The sequence below is a fragment of the Oncorhynchus keta genome, chromosome 23, assembly GCF_023373465.1.
Source record: "Oncorhynchus keta strain PuntledgeMale-10-30-2019 chromosome 23, Oket_V2, whole genome shotgun sequence".
NCBI lineage: Eukaryota > Metazoa > Chordata > Actinopteri > Salmoniformes > Salmonidae > Oncorhynchus > Oncorhynchus keta.
Genome location: NC_068443.1, coordinates 8,459,413 through 8,481,560, shown reverse-complemented (window position 1 = coordinate 8,481,560; position 22,148 = coordinate 8,459,413). Strand labels below are relative to the sequence as shown.

Sequence of the window (22,148 nt, the reverse complement as noted above, 5' to 3'; positions counted from 1 at the left end):
TTGACTCCGTTCCATCAATTCCATTCCAGACATTAGAATGAGTCTGTTCTTCGATAGCTCCTCCCACCTGTAGTGGGTGTGGCTGAGCATGTGCACGTCTGAGTGAGTGTATTTCCTCCATATAATTCATTCTCAATCCTGTTATTTTCTATTCTGTCATTGTTCCAATAGGACTGTTTCCTGTATTATTGTCACTATGGGCTTCTCATTCAGTAATGCTCCTCCTGTATAACGGTTCTTCTTTAAGAAAAAAACACAAATATATTACTGAAATGTGTTTTCATTTTTATTTTTATTCAATATTTTTTCAAATTGTATGTCATTATTTTTCCACAGTATTACAAAAAATAAAAAGACACAGCTTTCATAAGAACAAGGATAAAACCTCCTTTTTTCATTTTTAGAGACAGAGTAAGATTAAATATATGAAATGCTAACCAGTACAAACACGGGTCCCAAATGGCACCCTATTGTTTTTTTAACAGAACCCTATGGACCATGATTGGCACAGGTCAGATTCAAACGTGTGTAAGGGTGTCACAGAGAGAGAGAGGGAAGGGTGACAGAGAGACTTAGAGAGAGCAAGAGCAGGGGATTGATTCAACTTGGGCGGTGTAGCAGTCTATATGCTAAAGTCTTGTCACTATGCAACAACACACCCTCTCTGTTGTCTTCATCGTGGTCACTAGGCAACAACACCCTCTCTGTTGTCTTCATCGTGGTCACTAGGCAACAACACACCATCTCTGTTGTCTTCATCATGGTCACTAGGCAACAACACACCCTCTCTGCTGTCTTCATCGTGGTCACTAGGCAACAACACACCCTCTCTGTTGTCTTCATCGTGGTCACTATGCAACAACACACCATCTCTGTTGTCTTCATCGTGGTCACTAGGCAACAACACACCATCTCTGTTGTCTTCATCATGGTCACTAGGCAACAACACACCATTTATTACGATTAGGGTGATAACTAGGCCTGTCACTTTTCTTCCCATGCCTTATCACATTCTCTGTGAATGTTTCTCCATGTAGATTGAGCCTAACAGAGTCATCACAACAGAGACTCCAGTCCTTCCGGCCTGTGCACTGGTCAGCAGGTTTCCTGCATCTCCACCTGCGGAGGATCACACCAATGATGATTAGCACCGCATCTGAAGAGATCCGCTGATGATTTGGTTTATGTCAGCTGACTGACACGATACAAAACAGTACATCCATACCCGGCGACAAGTACCCGGCAATCTGGGTGCCTCTTTGATGCACGTAAGAGTTGTAATACCTCCTCCAATAACAAACCGTGTTCAACTACATGAAGGCTAAGAGAGAAAGAGAATAGAGGAGTCATTAGTTGACCAGTTACACTGAAACAAATATGAACAAAGATGACACAGAGAGTATGTTGTACTCACGATATCATCCGCAGGTTTGGGCAGGCCTGGCTGAGACTGATTACACTGGTAGCACACCTCTCTGTCAAGCGGCTCACAAACAGACTGATGTCCTCCAGAGAGGTTTGAGAGTGTAGCAGCGAGATCAGTGCTTCAACATGCTCATCCCAATCTGGACTGGTAGAGGTCATTCATATGGCACAAACATAGACAGACACAGACTCTCATCATGGTAAAGCAAATATTGTCATATGTTTGTGTGCAGCAGATATGTAAAATTATTTATTTGTCCTTTATTTAACTAGGCCAGTCAGTTAAGAACAAATTCTTATTTTACAATGACAGCCCACCCCGGCCAAACCCTAACCTGGATGACGCTGGGGCAATTGTGCGCCGCCCTATGGGACTCCCAATCACGGCCGGTTGTGATACAGCCTGGCATCGAACCAGGGTCTGTAGTGACACCTGTAGCACTGAGATGCAGTGCCTTAAACCGCTGCGCTACTCGGGAGCCCTATACACTACGGCCCGGAATCAATCCGAATTGCGTTAGGGAGCAGTGTCCTTCTAAACACTCAAATGCAAATTACCTTCATGTGAAAGGTGCATTGTCAGCTGTCTAGTGAGGTACCCTATAAAGAACCTTGGATTGAAAGACGGCCGTGTGTGTGTGTGTGTGTGTGTGTGTGTGTGTGTGTGTGTGTGTGTGTGTGTGTGTGTGTGTGTGTGTGTGTGTGTGTGTGTGTGTGTGTGTGTGTGTGTGTGTGTGTGTGTGTGTGTGTGTGTGTGTGTGTGTGAGAGAGAGATTTTATTGAGGACAGAAGTTCTTACTGTTGCTCCAGAGTGTGAACGAGCTGAAATAATTTTCTCCAGTCGAATACGGGACCGCCACAGAGGGTTATTTCAAGCCCTCTGAGTGATATCTGGGAGTGTAAACCTTCACTCACTGCGTCCTGTCCATATAAATCTTTGTGTTGAAACCTGAGCCTGAAATCCAAGATACATTTTCATTAAATCTTGTACACATGAATCAATGCATGATGATCCACTGTCTGGCAACATACAGTATGTTGAGCATAGTTCAGCATGACAAATATAAAGGGTTTGTAAATGACATGTAATGCAACTCACAAGTCAAATGTAAAGGTTCATGATAGATGTTAGGTATTTGAAATTTGCTAATATTTATGAAGTATAATCTCGACTCCCTCACCTTAACTTGTCTACAGGGTGGATGATTGCACTCAGGTCATCCACGTCAGTGTCTAATAGGTCAGCCACATAGCTCACAGACAAGCTATCATCAGGAGAAGAGAAACATCTTTATTTAGGGGAAGGGGGATACCTAGTCAGTTGTACAACTGAATGCCTTCAATTGACATGTGTCTTCCGCATTTAACCCAAAACCTCGGAATCAGAGAGGTGCAGGGGGCTGCCTTAATTGACATCCACGTTTTCGGCACCTGGGGAACGGTGGGTTAACTCCCTTGCTCAGGGGCAGAATGTTAGATTTTTACCTTGTCAGCTTGGGGATTCGATCCAGCAACCTTTAGGTTAGTAACCCAACGCTCTAACCACTAGGCTACCCGCCTCTAGCCACTAAGCTACCAGCCTCTCGCCACTAAGCTACCTGCCTCTAACCACTAGGCTACCCGCCTCTAACCGCTAGGCTACAAGCCTCTAACCGCTAGGCTACCCGCCTCTAACCGCTAGGCTACACGCCTCTAACCACTAGGCTACCCGCCTCTAACCACTAGGCTACCCGCCTCTAACCACTAAGCTACCCGCCTCTAACCACTAGGCTACCCGCCTCTAACCACTAAGCTACCCGCCTCTAACCACTAGGCTACCCGCCTCTAACCACTAGGCTACCCGCCTCTAACCACTAAGCTACCCGCCTCTAACCACTAAGCTACCCGCCTCTAACCACTAGGCTACCCGCCTCTAACCACTAAGCTACCCGCCTCTAACCACTAGGCTACCCGCCTCTAACCACTAGGCTATCTGCCTCTAACCACTAGGCTACCCGCCTCTAACCACTAGGCTATCTGCCTCTAACCACTAGGCTACCAGCCTCTAACCACTAAGCTACCTGTCTATAACCACTAAGCTACCCTCCTCTAACCACTAAGCTACCCGCCTCTAACCACTAAGCTACCGATACTGGGTAACTCAAGTTTTTGCACCTAATAGTGCTACGATGCTTCGAGATTCATACTTTTAATTTGCGCTTTGTTTTACCCACATAATTTTTAACACAAGGACAAGTTATACCTCGACAATTTATTAAAATGAGAGGCTGCCTGGATGTTTCATTTAAAGACCCTTGCTCTCTTTGGTCTCAATTTAGACTTTGATCTGAAGCCATTCTTGTGATTTTTTATTGTGAGTTTTCTTGTAATTTTGATGTATAAGTGTTTTGATCGAGTGGAAAAACTTGTGATATTTTCTCCTTCAAATGAGTGTAACCCAGCTAAGCTAACTAACTTTGCATGTAAGCCAAGATGGCTGTCACAGCTGTCAAAAGAAGCGGACCAAGGTGCAGCGTGGTACAGCGAGCGTACATTTTCCTTTTATTATAAAATGATGCCAACAAAACAACAAACGAGAAAACAAACAGGGCACAATGCCTCAAACAAAGTTAACTTCCGGCGCCGACAGAGATGGCCGCCTCGCTTCGCGTTCCTAGGAAACTATGCAGTATTTTTTTTAAAAATGTGCATGTTATTTCTTATATTGGTACCCCAGGTAATCTTAGGTTTCATTACATACAGTCGGGAGGAACTACTGAGTATAAGAGCAACGTCAACTCACCATCATTACGACCAGGAATATGACTTTCCCGAAGCGGATCCTGTGTTTTGTCTTTTACCCAGGACAATGGATCGGATCCCAGCCGGCGAACCTAAATACCGTCGCCGTAAAAGGGGCAAACGAAGCGGTCTTCTGGTCAGGCTCCGGAGACGGGCACATCGCGCACCACTCCCTACCATACTACTCGGCAATGTCCAGTCTCTTGACAAGAAGGTTGATGAAATCCGAGCAAGGGTTGCCTTCCAGAGAGACATCAGAGATTGTAACGTTCTTTGTTTTTACAGAAACATGGCTCACTCGAGAGACGCTATCGGAGTCGGTGCAGCCAGCTGGTTTCTTCACGCATCGCGCCGACAGAAACAAGCATCTTTCTGGTATGCCTTATGATTAACGAGACGTGGTGTGATCATTACAACATACAGGAACTCAAGTCCTTCTGTTCACCTGACTTAGAATTCCTCACAATCAAATGTCGACCGCATTATCTACCAAGGGAATTCTCTTCGATTATAATCACAGCCGTATTTATTCCCCCGCAAGCAGACAAATCAATGGCCCTGAACAAACTTTATTTGACTCTTTGTAAACTGGAAACCACATATCCTGAGGCTGCATTCATTGTAGAAGGGGATTTTAACAAGGTTAATCTGAAAACAAGACTCCCTAAATTCTATCAGCATATCGATTGCGCAACCAGGGCTGGTAAAACCCTGGATCATTGTTATTCTAACTTCCGCGACGCATATAAGGCCCTCCCCCGCCCTCCTTTCGGAAAAGCTGACCACGACTCCATTTTGTTGCTTCCAGCCTACAGACAGAAACTAAAACAAGAAGCTCCTGCGCTCAGGTCTGTTCAACGCTGGTCCGACCAATCTGATTCCACGCTTCAAGACTGCTTCGATCACATTGATTGGGATATGTTCCCCATTGCGTCCAACAACAACATTGACGAATATGCCGATTCGGTGAGCGAGTTCATTAGAAAGTGCATCGGCGATGTCGTACCCACAGCAACTATTAAAACAAACCGTGGATTGATGGCAGCATTCGCGCGAAACTGAAAGCGCGAACCACTGCTTTTAAAAAGGGCAAGGTGACCGAAAACCTGACCGAATACAAACAGTGTAGCTGTTCCCTCCGCAAGGCAATCAAACAAGCTAAGCATCAGTATAGAGACAAAGTAGAGTTGCAATTCAACGGCTCAGACACAAGAGGTATGTGGCAGGGTCTACAGTCAATCACGGATTACAAAAAGAAAACCAGCCCCGTCGAGGACATTGATGTCTTGCTCCCAGACAGACTAAAAAACCTCTTTACTCGCTTTGAGGACAATACAGTGCCACTGACACGGCCGCTACCAAAACCTGCGGACCCTCCTTCACTGCAGCCTGACACGAGTAAAACATTTAAACGTGTTAACCCTCGCAAGGCTGCAGGCCCAGACGGCATCCCCAGCCACGTCCTCAGAGCATGCGCAGACCAGCTGGCTGGTGTGTTTACGGACATATTCAATCACCCTTATCCCAGTCTGCTGTTCCCACATGCTTCAAGAGGGCCACCATTGTTCCTGTTCCCAAGACAGCTAAGGTAACTGAGCTAAATGACTACCGCCCAGTAGCACTCACTTCCTTCATCATGAAGTGCTTTGAGAGACTAGTCAAGGACCATATCACCTTCACCCTACCTGACACCCTAGACCCACTCCAATTTGTTTACTGCCCCAATAGGTCCACAGACGACGCAATCGCCCTAACCCATCTGGACAAGAGGAATACCTACGTGAGAATGCGTATTTTCCACCATAATTTGCAAATAAATTCATAAAAAATCCTCCAATGTGATTTAATGGATTTGTTTTTTCATTTTGTCTGTCATAGTTGAAGTGTACCTATGATGAAAATTACAGGCCTCTCTAATCTTTTTAAGTGGGAGAACTTGCACAATTGGTGGCTGACTAAATACTTTTTTGCCCCACTGTATGAACCAAAAGAATGATATCTATTTTAGAAGGTTACTTTTCATGAAATGTGTATCTAACAGTTGCATGCTAACCGCTAACATTAGCTAGCTAATTCAGCACTGAACCAGTAACTGTTAGAGACCTCTCTAACGCCCAACAAGCTCAGTACAAACTCCCATTCACCAGCTCCGCAAGCGTTATAATGTCAAAATACATTAGTTGATCACCAAATATAGAGTTTCACTGATCAAAGATCATATTTTGAAGATCTAAAGCTTGCAGAGCTGGGTTTTCATTTATTAATACACAGGCCTGTTCTATAATATGTTTGGATAATTAGCACTGTATACAGTATGTAGTGAATCAGATGTACTGTTACCCCAATAAATCATAGTTGTTTTGCACACCACCATCTTTGCTCCGCGATCAGACTGGCAGCGTCATCGCATCAATGCTGCGTAATACATTCTGCAGTCAAACTTATTTCACCTTGTAATCCAACAGTTGTACTTGATATGTGTGTAACAACAGTTCAACATTCACTTTCTTCTACTATTTAGAAAGTACTGCAATTGCCTCTACAACACAATGATGCAAGTTTCTTTGGAAATTAATGTGCTTCTGTTATACCAAAAAGCAATGACGCTGTTGGTCTGATCGACAGGGTTAGTGACAGTGTTATGTAGCTAACATTAGCTAAACAAACACTAACTACATGGTAGCTAACTATTAGCTAGCTAGCGACATGCATAGTTGAGAGCTAGCTTTAGCTACAGTATGTCATGAAAACGTTGAGAAAACGTGATTGTAGTGTATTTGAAAATGTGCGAAAGTGTTGTTTGCTACTGCCATAATATACCAAACTTTAGGAACACCTTCCCAGTATTGAATTGCAAACTCCCCCCTCCCTTCGCCAAAGGACAGCCTCAATTCGTCGGGGCATGGACTCTACAAGGTGTCAAAAGCGCATGTTGACTCCAACGCTTCCCACAGTTGTGTCAAGTTGGCTGGATGTCCTTTGGGTGGTGAACCATTCTTGATACATATGTGAAACTGTTAAGCGTGAAAAACCCAGCAGCGTTGCAGTTCTTGACACAAACCGGTGCGCCTGGCACCTACTACCATAACCCGTTCAAAAGGCACTTAAATGTTTTGTCTTGCTCATTCACCCTCTGAAGGGCACACATACACAAGGCATATCTCAATTGTCTCAAGGCTTAAGGATCCTTCTTTAAAACTTCATTGGGATAGGGGGCAGCATTGGGAAGTTTGGATGAAAAGCGTGCCCAGAGTAAACTGCCTGTTACTCAGGCACAGAAGCTAGGATATGCATATATTGGTAGATTAGGATAGAAAACACTCTAAAGTTTCCAAAACTGTTAAAATAATGTCTGTGACTATAACAGAACTCATATGGCAGGCAAAAACCTGAGAAAAATCCAACCAGGAAGTGGGAATTCTAAAGTTTGTTAAGTGAATGCCTATCCAGTATCCAGTGTCTGTGGGGTCAGATTGCACTTCCTAAGGCTTCCAGTAGATATCAACAGTCTTTAGAAGTTGTATCAGGCTTCTATTGTGAAAGGGGAGAGAATAAGACCACTCAGAGTAAGTGGCTCAGCTGAAAGCTATGAGTTGTTTATCGCGCCCTGAGCTCGCTGTTCGTTCTCTTTCCTTTCTAATGAAAACAGTATTGTCCGGTTGAAATATTATTGAATATTTATGATAAAAAGATCCTAAGGATTGATTAAAAACATTGTTTGACATGTTTCTACGACCTTTGATGGAACTTTTTTGACTTTTCGTCTGGATGTTGTGAGCGCGCTTTGTGCCTTTGGATTACTGAACTAAACGCGAGAACAAAACTGAGGTATTTGGACATAGAGGGAATTTCTTGAACAAAACAAACATTTATTGTGTAACATGGAGTCCTGGGAGTACCACCAGATGAAGATCATCAAAGGTAAGTGATTCATTTAATCACTATTTCTGACTTTGTGAGTCTTCTCCTTGGCTGGAAAATGTCTGTATGGTTTTTGTGGCTAGGCGCTGTCCTAACATAATCGCATGGTGTGCTTTCGCCGTAAACTCTTTTTGAAATCGGACACTGTGATTGGAATAACAAGAAGTTTGTCTTTAAAATGGTGTATAATACTTGTATGTTTGAGGAATTTTAATTATGAGATTTCTGTTTGAATTTGGCGCCCTGCAATTTCACTGGCTGTTGTCGAGGTGGGACATCCCAGAGAAGTCTGTCTCCTCCCCTTCATCTACACTGATTGAAGTGAATTTAACAAGTGACATCAATAAGGGATCATATCTATGTCATGGAAAGAGCTTGTGTTCTTAATGTGCTGTATACTCAGTGTATTTGGGATGAAGTTTTCAGCTTTCTTTAGCGGTGTTGCATTGTAGCATACTCTATTCTGATGTCTGTTTCTTTACTTAGATGTTTTTAGAGAAAGTAACGCATCTGCTGTATCCAGGGGGAAGGTGAAGACCTTGATGGAGGCTGCAGAAACAAACATTTTAAACTAAAGGAAACTTATTGGCAGTGAAAAGACAATAAATAATAAATAATATGATTTTAGAGTTAAATCCTTTGTTGTTGTTTTAATTCATTCTTTACAGGTTTTTATTTTTTGTGACACACTTTTTTTTGTGACACACTGTCACAAAGCATTATTTGTCATATGCGCCCAATACAACATGTGTAGTAGACCTTACCGTGAATGCTTACTTACAAGCCTTTAACCAACATGTGTAGGTAGACCTTACCGTGAATGCTTACTTACAAGCCTTTTAACCAACATGTGTAGGTAGACCTTACTGTGAATGCTTACTTACAAGCCTTTTAACCAACATGTGTAGGTAGACCTTACTGTGAATGCTTACTTACAAGCCTTTTAACCAACATGTGTAGGTAGACCTTACTGTGAATGCTTACTTACAAGCCTTTTAACCAACAGCAAGAGTTAAGAAAATATTTACCAAATTAACTAAAGTAAAAAATAATCAAAAAATATCACAATAAAATATGAGGCTATATACAGCGGGTACCGGTACCCAGTCAATGTGCGGAGGTACAGGTTAGTCGAGGTCATTTGTGCATGTAGGTAGGGGTGAAGTGACTATGCATAGATAATACACAGCGAGTAACAGCAGTGTACAAAACAAATGGAGGACGGGGTCAATGTAAATAGTCCGGTGGACATTTTATTAGTTGTTCAGCAGTCTCATGGCTTGGGGGGTTAGAAGCTGTTAAGGAACCTTTTGGTCCTAGACTTGGCGCTCCGGTACCACTTGCCGTGCGGTAGCTGAGAAAACAGTCTATGACTTGGGTGACTGGAGTCAATTTTTGGGACTTTCCTCTGTCAATTTACTTGGATGAAGAAAATACAGTTTATTACACTGTCAATAAGAATGATTACCATCACAAGGATATAAACCAGAAAGGTCACGTACATGCCCATTATGTCAGTCATCAGTGTTTACACCTGACTCTTACATGAGACTTACGAAGATCACATTGAAACGGCAGGAGGTGATCAAGGAACGCATTGTGTGTGGAATTCTCCTCAGTCTGGAAGCAATCAGGCTATTGAAAGCGCATACAATGGGCAATGTCATCAGCACTCTGCCCACAAGTCTCCAGAAAACGTGTGTTTTGGGACGGAGAATCACCTTCATTATAACTTTGGAGGAAATGTTTTCCTAGTGTGTGGGGAATGTGTTTTCTGGCCTCAAAGACATTTTGAAAACAAGTTATGCTAATCCATTTGCAATCCCATCAGCTTTGGTTGCTAGCTTGCTGACTAGCTACAGAGGCTAGCTGGCTAGTTAGCTACACTAGTTAGCTACTGCCATCAAGTTGTTGTTGTGTTATTATAATATTTAGCCTATGCATACTGGCATTTGAATACAGCGCGGCCAAAGGGAACACAATGTGGACATGGTGGACACATTTAAACACGCATGACGTGTTTTGAATTCCATGTTCAGAATACAAAAACTGCATTAACTGTTAGGTCTAGACACAGCCAAAGACAGTGTCTTGTCCTGCTCCTGAAATCTGCTCTTGCATCAGCAACAAAGCATTCGCGCAGATACATGTCTGACATCAATGTGTGCTCAATTACAATGATCATTTAATATGGTCAATTTCAGAAAATGTTATATTACGTTAACATAGTGTGGTGTAATAGAATGGTTTGCCTTGTGTGATAGATTTGGTGGGTTTTGACACTCTCATGTAGGTGTCATAACCAGCCATAAAATAACGCAATATACTGTATGTCACAACAGGTCTAAATATATGGGCCACGACAGTGTTATGACCATATCATGACACGTTATGTCAAGTTATGTCAGCTGTTATGACCATGTCATAATGTGTTATGATGCTAGGTGTCAAATAGAGTGTTACCTATAGCGATGTCATAGATGAACTGGAGTGCAACAATAAAATAATATTGCTAAACTACAACCGTGTGTATATAGCCATTTGGGATCGAATCGCTAGGTCTCCTGGGCATCACAAGACTGTGTTAGCCTGCTGAGCTTAAGTCTACAGTAAGCACTAAGCATTGGGAGCCATTGCAACTCTTCAGGTCTTAGACAAGGTTACTCGTCTCTTGAGTGTGCTTCACCAAACCACTTCCTTAACATGGACAATAAATTAAAGATATCCACTGTAAAATGTAGTATTATATGTAGTATTAGAGATGATAAATTGTACTTACTCTATTTCACTCAAACTGTAGCCAGATGCCCTGATACAGTCACAGATCATTTTCATGTCAGACACTTTTAACCAAAGAGAAGTTTGGAGAGTCCTTCACAGGCAAGAGATGGTTGAATTATTACATGAATATTTTGATCGACAAGACATCTACACTCAAAAAACAACAACATGTTTACAACTGTACAGCATGCAATATCACTGAAGTGCACCTTTCTACTGAGACAATGTAGAAGAAACTCACCCATTGACTCCATTTTTCTGTAGATTGGCTTCCAATGTAACATTCTCACAACAATGAAGCCTGAAACAGTAACATATCATACTGTTAAGAGGCTATTTAATTAACATGATTATGGCCATGTTTTATATTGTGTCCAATCACGGGTTGAATTCAACCCCCAAAATGTCAAATTCTGCAGACCAGTGCCAGTGTGACTCCGCACAGACTGAAATGGTCCAGTGTGACAATGAATAACAGGGTTCCCACAATTCCCTTGTTTTTGTCAATTGGGTGTTAAGATTACTTACTAGTGTACTAATGTTAAGATTACTAGTCCTAAGTAACTACTGCTAACTCAAATCTTGGGTTTCTGACTCTCCAAGTCTAGTCCAAATATTTACAAGATGTGGTACACTGTTGAAATTAAGCGCTTTGTAACTAACACCAAAACGAGTGGTAGCTGAGCTGCCACCAACACAAAGGAGACAAAACCTTAACTTTGCTGGAGTATTGAAACACATCATCTTGGGCTGTTTTGAAACACGACATGGTGTGTTGTAAACCACTTAATCAAGTGTAGTGCAACACCTTGCAGGGGACTGGGAGCCCTACCGTTGGGGTGGCAATCAGCAGTTGATAACAATTAACAAGGCGGACTCTGCACCCTGGTTTGGTAAAAAGCTGAGGGATGGAGCTGGAGAAATTTAACAACTCTCAAATTCAAAGAAATACTTATTTTCCACCATAATTGGACTAAACCCTTTTTTTTATCACAAACTATATAAAATGCCTTTGTTATTAATCAATTGTGTATTTATGTTCACTTGTGCATTACCTACATGTTAATTAATTAACCCTTTTTGTAACAGACATTATGCATTTACCATGTATGTTCCATCCTAATTGTTATTCGAGGAAACATTGTGTTTTATATTACAGGTTGGTTGGAAGCTAAATGAAAAGTTACTTACCCTATGCTTTCCAAGTCTCCATGTGCCTTATTGATGAGGAACATGAATTTGTCAGCTGTATTGCTGGTGATGGACTTCACTCCAATGTCAATGTTTCTGGGTTTGTGTTTAGTCAGAGCAACAAGCAAGTTCTGCACTTTCTCATCAGAGAAGTTGTTCTCTGTCAGACTGAAAAATACAGTACAATTTGGCGTGAGGCACAGAAAACACTATTTTAAAAAACAACAAAAAAGATGTGGTAGGCTAAAGTAACTCTCATTAATATAATGTAAGTGCACTCTGAAAGTATTCAGAACCCCTCGACTTGTGTGTAGATTGATGAGGGAATTTTTTTTTTTTAAATGTTAGAATAAGGCTGTAACGTAACAAAATGTGGAAAATGTAAAGGGACCTGAATACTTTCCGAATGCACTGTAACATTTGATAGATGACAAATAAGGTTTGATGTTACAGTAAAGATCATGTGATTCTTACTCCAGCTCCAAACTCTTTCCTTCTCCCAGCGCTGTCAACAGACCATCTAAATCATCATCGGCTAGGTCGTCCACCTGCAACCTACAAAAACAAATACCAAAAACAATTAAGTGACAAAAATGACATAAATAATTCATTCAAGAGTTTAAATTAAAACAAATATCTATGTCCAAATAACCTTTTTATGAAATAAACATTATATTGAGCATCAACCAGTTATTATTATTATAATTAATTCAAATAACATTTGGGGAAATATATACTGTATATATTATTTTATGTATGAAAATCAGCCTTGTTCTAGGGTGAGAAAGGGAAATGCAAATATACTCACTCGAGATGTTGACATTTTTCCAATGCTGGCAGAAGGATTTTTATCTTCTCTGCAGATAACTTGCACCAGTTGAGAATGAGTGTTTGAATGCACGTGCAATGCTGAAAGCAGTACTTCAGCACCCAACAGTCTGTTTTTGTCAGGGGAATGTGAGTCAGATTAAATTCTGTGTATGTATTCATGGCTTTCTTTACAAAATCATCTACATGTAGTTCATATAGACAGTGAAACGCAAAAAGCCACATTGATGAAATGTGATAATCAATGGCGTTTCGATCCTCCTTTCCTTTTTCAATGACTTCCAGAATAAAATGTTTGAGCTGGGTCCAAATTCCTTGAGAACAAGAGATGTATTTTTTATCCTCGAGCCGTTTTCCCACTTCCTTGTTTACGATGCCGAAGAGAAATTGAACTATGGGTAGCAGGTGACTGTTTTTTTTCCCACATTGAACCTTGGAAAGTAGCTCTCTCACTTTCTCCTGAGCTTCCTCATCACCCAGTGACATGTATGAGAGGGCTGTGAAAAACTCCTGGAAGCTGAGGTGCATGAAGCTGTACATAGTGGTCTGACTTACTCTTTTCTTTTGGAGAAACTTACACAAGAAGGGGACTTTGGAAGGATCTGACACTGTCTGTGACACACTATCATGGTCAAATAAGACTTGCTGCTCTTCCATTCCCTGTTCTGCCAGCTTGCCTAGTCCTTGGAGGATAGTAAGAGCTGACTGACCTAAATCCTGACAGTGGTGCTTCAACAGAGTGTCAACAAATTCAACAAAGATGGAGGTGGTGGTCTCCAGTGATTGTATCATCTCTGTGCCTTCATCAAACTGCTCCCTATAAACTGTGCAAATGATCCAGCAGATGACTGGAATGAAACATGCGGTGAAAAGTGTTTCATTTTTTCTCACAGCGTCATAGGCTTGCTGTGAGTGTTGCTTCTTCTTGAAGAATCTATTGATGTATTCCTCCACCCCCTCTTTAGAAAAGCCCAATATCTCAGCGTATCTCACTGGATGTTTGACCACTTCTTTTAGTTTGTCCAACGCTGTGGACCTGGTGGTGACAAGCAGAAAGGACTCGGGTAAGATATGTTTCCATATCAGGCCACTCAGTGTCACTTCGGGGGAGCATTGTGTCCACGGGTCCCTGGGAAGGGAGTCTTTAGGTACATCAAGTGAGAATTTGAGCTCATCAAAGCCGTCTACCAGGAAGAGAACCCTCTCAGGAGACTGGTGAAGGACCTGCTTGATCATTGATGATGAACTCTGATCGTAGTTAAGCAGATCCATCAGACTTTTTCTCCCAGTGGCCTGGTTCAGTTCTTTGCACCTCAGGTGAAAAACAAAGTCAAATCGGTCTTCGTAAAGTCTTCCAAAGGCCCAGTCAGACATGATCTTCTGACTGGTAAATGACTTGCCAGTTCCAGAGTGGCCCTGCAGTATCACTGTTCTCTGAATGTCTCCGTGCTCGTCTGGATCAAACAGCCGCTCCACTTTGGTACTCTTGTAGGTATCGCTGTCCCTCTGGTCCATGACTTGATAAAAGTTCTGTCCTCTGGAGCGGATCTCCTCCTCTCTCTCTCTCTGCTGACGGTGTTTCTGGATGATCAGGGGCTCAGTGTAGCGATCATCTAGCTTCACATGTTCTCCAGGGAGAGAGTTGTACTCCTGCACTGTGGCATATTCACCTCTGATGAATTCCTTGTACTTTAGGCTTATTGTTATTTTGTTCTCTACACATTGAAACAATAAAAGAAAGTCAATTCATAATTTTCCAAAGGTGTTTTTGTTGTATAATTCTTGAAATCATATAACATTGTAAGAAATGTAATTGATTAAAAAGGTGAAAATAAAAATGTCCTACCTGGTTCACCTCTTTGTTTGCCACTGCATTCTATATAAATGATTGACAAATACATATCACGTTAACCTTCTCACAAGATATCGCTAATCTTTGCATCTTCGTAATTTATTAAAAACGTTGTCACGCAACAGTTAGGTTGGGCATTGTTTCACTTGACACATTTCAGTGTTTCCACAAAGAAACACCAGTACGTCAGGTATTGTTGACAGTTCAGTTCCTTGTCATGCAATGAAACATTATTTTATAGTTGGAAGAAAAACAATCTGTAATTAATGAATACAATTACATATAGGGGAATTTTGTAAGATCAATGACTTGTTTTTGTCATTTTCCAAGTATTTTAAATACTGTACATTTCCCATATCTGCATTCTGCCAGGAAATGCCCGTCCTGAGAAACTGATCAAAGTTTAAACACTTAGACTTCACGAAAAATTATATTCACTGTAAAATGATATGAAGAAGTTTATTTTAATAGCCCTCTGTGACTTTAAGGAACATTTTTCACTACTAGCTGCTAACTGTACTGTGCATAGGGGTTATTCAGCTCCCTATGCCAGCCAATAGCTTGAGGGCTACTAGCCTGTAACCTAGCTTAGCGTGCTAGCCTCCAGCTATTGCCTGTTTATACTGTATGCCAACCCACAGCCTGTGGCCAACTAGCCTAGCATGCTAGCTGCTAATTGTATCATGTTTATACCTCGTATGCTATCCTAGCCCCTTTATACAATATGGTATAATCATTACTGCTATATAGTGTGTTAGCCTACTAGCCAGAGAGTGCTGTATGCCTATTACGAGATAATACTGTTAGCACACTAGCTTCCTATTGTGTGCTAGCCATAGAGAATGATAGAGGCCTCTAGTGGCCAAAGGGCTTTATTAGCATTGGCAGTGACATTGAGTGCTTCCAACATTTCCGTCCTCTAACTGGGACCCTGGGACAGTTGTACCAGTGGAGGCTGCTGAGGGGAGGACGGCTCATAATAATGTCAGGAATGGAGTATAATGGATGGAATGGAGCGAATGGTATCAAACACATGAAAACCGTGTTGATACCAATCCATTGACTCCATTCCAGCCATTAGTATGCTCCGTTCTCCCCTCAGCAGCCTCCACTGAGTTGTACCTATATCTAAACCAACCTCTTTCAGGGGAAACACCAGATGGTGGCGCGCTTTCTCCTTGTGTGATACTGTAGCAGATAGTTGATTATTTGGTCTATAAAATATAGATCTTTCAAATTTGCTTAATATTAATATATATATATATATATATTTTTTTTTTAAACGTTGGCTTTCAAGAATGCCTGACCTAATCCCAGCCCATGTATCTAAATTGCCAAACATCTTCACTTACCCAAATCCTGGACCAGATTAGGTTCATTCTCCCTCAGTATGGAGAGAAAGGTAGATTTCACTTTGTTTCCTCCAGAGTGGAGGGCTTTAAAGAGCTCCCTCATTTTGTCCTGATTAGTCCTGGCAGCACTGATGTTGGAGTACATCTCTTTATGAATCATGCCTTCAGCGAGCAGCTCATCAGCTATAGGCATCACCATGGTGACCCTCTGAATGAGCTGGGACATGTACTTGTCCACGAACTGAGCACCTGTGGAGGGGACATATTGGATGACAGTCTCTCCCCTAAACCAACCACCTCAATAAATATACATTCTATATAAACTTAATTATGATATAAATGATATAATATCAAGTTTTATATTATTCAGATTCATTGAAAGTGCCATCTTGGTTGACCATCTTGCTATCTTCGTTAAATGAGTGGCTACAGTGCTGTTCTGGGAATTGCGAAAACAGAGTGGGGAAGGTTCTGAGTTGCAATCAGAATTATGCTCAGTTCAAGAGCTGACCACAAGATGGAACCAAACATTTGTCCAGTCAAGATGGGACAGACGGGCCTTTCACAATGGGAACCACTGTTACAGAGTGGGCAGAACAAGCAAGGAGGTGGGCAGAGCCAAGCACAAGCTAGCGAGATCTTATTGGAGCTTTTCTGCACGCATATTTCCGTTAGGGAACGCCTACCCTCTCGAGTATCCGTGTGCAAGAACTTGAATTTGCACATCTTCTTAAACAACGAACAAGAACAAAACACAAAAAAGTTTGCCATTGAGTCAAGTCTACTCAAAGTCATGTCGCAACAAATTCTCGTTTTGGGAAAAGAAAAGTGTATTGAGATCGAATGATGACGTCTATGAGAAAACAAGCAGAATGTCGGCCAACTGTAGTTTCGCTATGCTCTATCGCCCCCCTCTGGCTGCCACTGGACTTGCTCTCATCTCCATTACTGGTCGTGAGCGGAAGCCTCCACTGGATGACTCAGTTTTTTTTTTTTTTACCCCATGTGACACATCTGTGTTTCCCCTTGTAATGTAGGTACTGTAGCTACTGCTTGTATTTAAATGTCACAGATAGGAGACTTGTTTGAAAAACATAAACCACACTGATTTAAATGCCATTACATAGTAGAAGCATGGAGTGGTATATTAAACAGCCAGGGCTGAGCGATTAGCGCTATTTGAGGTCTGTTTTGGTTCGTTTTTTTTTCAATTTCGGTTTCATACATTAAATGCAATATGAAATACGACCTTGAAATCATTTTAGAGCTTTGTAATTGAAATTTCAAAAGACAAATATTGAGAACATTCAATTGACAAATAATTGAAACCATTCCATTGTCTCTTAACAACAAAGAATAAATTGATAAGAGCCCCATGATGGTAGTGACTGCCCATTACTGCTTATCATTTATTAACTTTACTTAAATTAATTACATTGTCTACTTAAACTTTTTTTTTGACGACATTATTATTTATTGTCCAGTACTTTGGTATACTTTTTAGCCAGTAGTTCTGAAAGTAGCCCCACGAGCTAAAAGTGGTCCCCGAAAACCACATTGCTTTCTCTTTTGATTTGCTGTGTGTGCGCATCTTGCTAGCTGTCACTCAAATGGTGAGGGGCTGATTGGATTTCGAAGTCCTAGGGGGCTGGACCACGTGGGGGGAAATTACGCAGCGCAGCATTCGCTTTCAACCTAGGGATTTCGCAGATAATTATGATTAAACAGTCATTCTGCTCATAGATTATGCATGTATGAACTACATCTTGACACGTACAGCTCAAAGCTTGTCTGCAAAGTTCCACAGCATGTCTTTAAAGTCCTCATCTGATCTCTGCTGGCAGTAACAGACAGACAACCATTTAACAATGTTTCTATGGTCCACAATGAGCCAAGCTCCCCTGTCGAGTGAAAAAAAGTAGCCCATGATAATTTTGTTGCCACATTGCCCATAATGCAGAGCTGTCTGACAAAATCACTATTTTAGTATTTCTTCAAAGTAGAGGACAATACAGTGCCACTGACACGGCCTGCAACGGAAACATGCGGTCTCTCCTTCACTGCAGCCGAGGTGAGTAAGACATTTAAACGTGTTAACCCTCGCAAGGCTGCAGGCCCAGACGGCATCCCCAGCCGCGCCCTCAGAGCATGCGCAGACCAGCTGGCCGGTGTGTTTACGGACATATTCAATCAATCCCTATACCAGTCTGCTGTTCCCACATGCTTCAAGAGGGCCACCATTGTTCCTGTTCCCAAGAAAGCTAAGGTAACTGAGCTAAACGACTAACGCCCCCGTAGCACTCACTTCCGTCATCATGAAGTGCTTTGAGAGACTAGTCAAGGACCATATCACCTCCACCCTACCTGACACCCTAGACCCACTCCAATTTGCTTACCGCCCAAATAGGTCCACAGACGATGCAATCTCAACCACACTGCACACTGCCCTAACCCACCTGGACAAGAGGAATACCTATGTGAGAATGCTGTTCATCGACTACAGCTCGGCATTCAACACCATAGTACCCTCCAAGCTCGTCATCAAGCTCGAGACCCTGGGTCTCGACCCCGCCCTGTGCAACTGGGTACTGGACTTCCTGACGGGCCGCCCCCAGGTGGTGAGGGTAGGCAACAACATCTCCTCCCCGCTGATCCTCAACACGGGGGCCCCACAAGGGTGCGTTCTGAGCCCTCTCCTGTACTCCCTGTTCACCCACGACTGCGTGGCCACGCACGCTCCAACTCAATCATCAAGTTTGCGGACGACACAACAGTGGTAGGCTTGATTACCAACAACGACGAGACGGCCTACAGGGAGGAGGTGAGGGCCCTCGGAGTGTGGTGTCAGGAAAATAACCTCACACTCAACGTCAACAAAACTAAGGAGATGATTGTGGACTTCAGGAAACAGCAGAGGGAACACCCCCTATCCACATCGATGGAACAGTAGTGGAGAGGGTAGCTAGTTTTAAGTTCCTCGGCATACACATCACAGACAAACTGAATTGGTCCACTCACACTGACAGCGTCGTGAAGAAGGCGCAGCAGCGCCTATTCAACCTCAGGAGGCTGAAGAAATTCGGCTTGTCACCAAAAGCACTCACAAACTTCTACAGATGCACAATCGAGAGCATCCTGGCGGGCTGTATCACCGCCTGGTACGGCAACTGCTCCGCCCTCAACCGTAAGGCTCTCCAGAGGGTAGTGAGGACTGCACAACGCATCACCGGGGCAAACTACCTGCCCTCCAGGACACCTACACCACCCGTTGTTACAGGAAGGCCATAAAGATCATCAAGGACATCAACCACCCGAACCACTGCCTGTTCACCCCGCTATCATCCAGAAGGCGAGGTCAGTACAGGTGCATCAAAGCTGGGACCGAGAGACTGAAAAACAGCTTCTATCTCAAGGCCATCAGACTGTTAAACAGCCACCACTAACAGTGAGTGGCTGCTGCCAACACACTGTCATTGACACTGACCCAACTCCAGCCATTTTAATAATGGGAATTGATGGGAATTATGTAAATATATCACAAGCCACTTTAAACAATGCTACCTTATATAATGTTACTTACCCTACATTATTCATCTCATATGCATATGTATATACTGTACTCTACATCATCGACTGCATCCTTATGTAACACATGTATCACTAGCCACTTTAACTATGCCACTTTGTTTACTTTGTCTACACACTCATCTCATATGTATATACTGTACTCGATACCATCTACTGTATGCTGCTCTGTACCATCACTCATTCATATATCCTTATGTACATGTTCCTTATCCCCTTACACTGTGTATAAGACAGTAGTTTTGGAATTGTTAGTTAGATTACTTGTTGGTTATCACTGCATTGTCGGAACTAGAAGCACAAGCATTTCGCTACACTCGCATTTAACATCTGCTAACCATGTGTATGTGACAAATAAAATTTGATTTGATTTGATTTGATTTAGTATAGTTCAGTACATTTGGAAAGTATTCAGACCCCTTGACCTTTTCCACATTTTGTTACATTACAGCCTTATTCTAAAATTGATTAACATGTTTTTCCTCATTAATCTACACACAATACCCCATAATGACAGTTTTTTTTTTAGAAATGTTTCCAAATGTATTACAAATAAAAAACAGAAATACTTTATTTACATAAGTATTCAGACCCTTTGCTATGAGTCTCAAAATTGAGGTCAGGTGCATCCTGTTTCCATTGATCATCCTGGAGATGTTTCTACAACTTGTTTGGAGTCCACCCGTGGCAAGTTAAATTGATTGGACATGATTTGGAAAGGCACAAACCTGTCTATATAAGGTCCCACAGATGGCAGTGCATCTCAGAGCAAGCCATTAGGGTCAAATTAATTATCTGTAGAGCTCTGAGATAGGATCGTGTCAAGGCAGAAATCTGGAAAAAACCATTCTACAGCATTGAAGGTCCCCAAGAACTCAGTGGCCTCCATCACTCTTAAATGGAATAAATTTGGAACCACCAAGACTCTTCCTAGAGCTGACCATCCGGCCAAACTGCGCAATCGGGGGAGAAGGGCATTGGTCAGGGAGGTGACCAAGAACCCAATGGTTACAGCCTTGAGCGTGTAAAGCTGTCATCAAGGCAAAGGGTGGCTACTTTGGAGAATCTAAAATCTAAAATGTATTTTTATTTGTTCAACACTTTTTGATTACTACATGATTCCATTACCTGTTTTTTTCATAGTTGATGTCTTCACTATTTTATTTGAGAATGTAGAAAATAGTACAAATAAAGAAAACACCTTGAATGAGTAGGTGTGTCCAAACGTTTGACTGGTACTGTATTTTTTAATTTGTAATACATTTTCAGAAATGTCTAAACCTGTTTTTTGCTTTGTCATTATGGGGTATTGTGTGTAGTTGTGGAAAAGTCAAGGGGTCTGAATACTTTCTGAATGCACTGTATCTCAGACCATATCCAGGTCTAACTTACTGTCTTCAGACGACTCCATTTTGTTCATCAGGAAAGGTCACACCTCAGCATTAAATCGTCTCTCTTCACTGGTTGTCTACTAGGGAAACAGTCAGTTATGCTCCACAATTATGTGCCCATATTCAATAGCTAATGTTAATGCATACAGTATATGGAGTATTCTCTATGTGTAACAGTATATCTTTAGACCGTCCCCTCGCGCGAACCAGGGACCCTCTGCACACATCAACAACAGTCACCCTCAAACCATCGTTACCCATCGCTCCACAAAAGCAGCGGTCCTTGCAGAGCAAAGGGGAACTACTACTTCAAGGTCTCAGAGCAAGTGACGTCACCGATTGAAACGCTATTTAGCGCGCACCGCTAACTAAGCTAGCCGTTTCACATCCGTTACATATGCAACAGATATTGAGACCACTTCCCTTTCTATAGTTTGAAATGTCTGTAGTATCATTTTTCTTGGACTCTCTGGGGCCCACAAATCCTTTTTATTTTGGTTTCTACGGAAGGCACACCAAAACATATTTGACTTCCTCTTTGTTTTTGTGTTGATAAAAAAACAGCAAGTTTCTGTTTGCTGTGTTCAAGTGGACTTATACTCACCGTTCACATCCACAGCTAAAGTTAATGGATAACATCATGTCTTTCAGATCACATCAATCTAAAGGCTGTAACTTCAACATGTTAAAGGTTCGCTGTATGTTTGTCTCCAGTGGTTATTTAAACTAAGACATATTCCATCAGAAGGACAGGGGTTTACTCTTCCCTGCTCCCTGACAAACTGTAAACCACTCCCCCTTACACTTCCTGGAACTCATGCACGTGCAGCAACGTGGAAGGAGAAGGATCACAGACACACAGAGATTGGGCAAGTTCGTTTTGCATGGCCGGGTGCCCCGGGTGGACAGAGTTTGCACATTTTAGACCATTCCATTGGTCTTATACTGCACTGTTGGAACTGGAAGCACAAGCATTTCGCTACACTCGCATTACCCTCTACAGAATCGGTGTCCCGACCTCAGGAGTGTTGAACTAATGTG

At 42.2% G+C, this 22,148-nt stretch overlaps 1 protein-coding gene across 2 annotated transcripts; it reads right to left on the bottom strand.

Annotated features, from left to right (window-relative positions):
- Nucleotides 1–273: 273 nt before the first annotated feature.
- On the bottom strand, nucleotides 274–21,900 carry LOC118401763 (NACHT, LRR and PYD domains-containing protein 1 homolog). Of its 2 annotated transcripts, none has more exons than XM_052476225.1 (14): nucleotides 21,712–21,900; nucleotides 21,109–21,187; nucleotides 16,132–16,380; nucleotides 14,774–14,803; nucleotides 12,908–14,642; nucleotides 12,574–12,654; nucleotides 12,100–12,267; nucleotides 11,150–11,209; nucleotides 10,907–10,999; nucleotides 2,607–2,690; nucleotides 2,225–2,380; nucleotides 1,415–1,570; nucleotides 1,226–1,321; nucleotides 274–1,119 (listed from the first exon to the last, which is right to left on the bottom strand). In XM_052476225.1, the coding sequence occupies exons 2-14, from the start codon at nucleotides 21,134–21,136 to the stop codon at nucleotides 936–938; spliced, it is 3,120 nt and encodes a 1,039-aa protein (XP_052332185.1). In that variant the 5' UTR covers nucleotides 21,137–21,187; nucleotides 21,712–21,900; the 3' UTR covers nucleotides 274–935. The 2 variants fall into 2 exon arrangements, with proteins under 2 accessions (XP_052332185.1, XP_052332184.1); XM_052476224.1 differs by having other exon boundaries at nucleotides 21,109–21,184.
- Nucleotides 21,901–22,148: the final 248 nt, after the last annotated feature.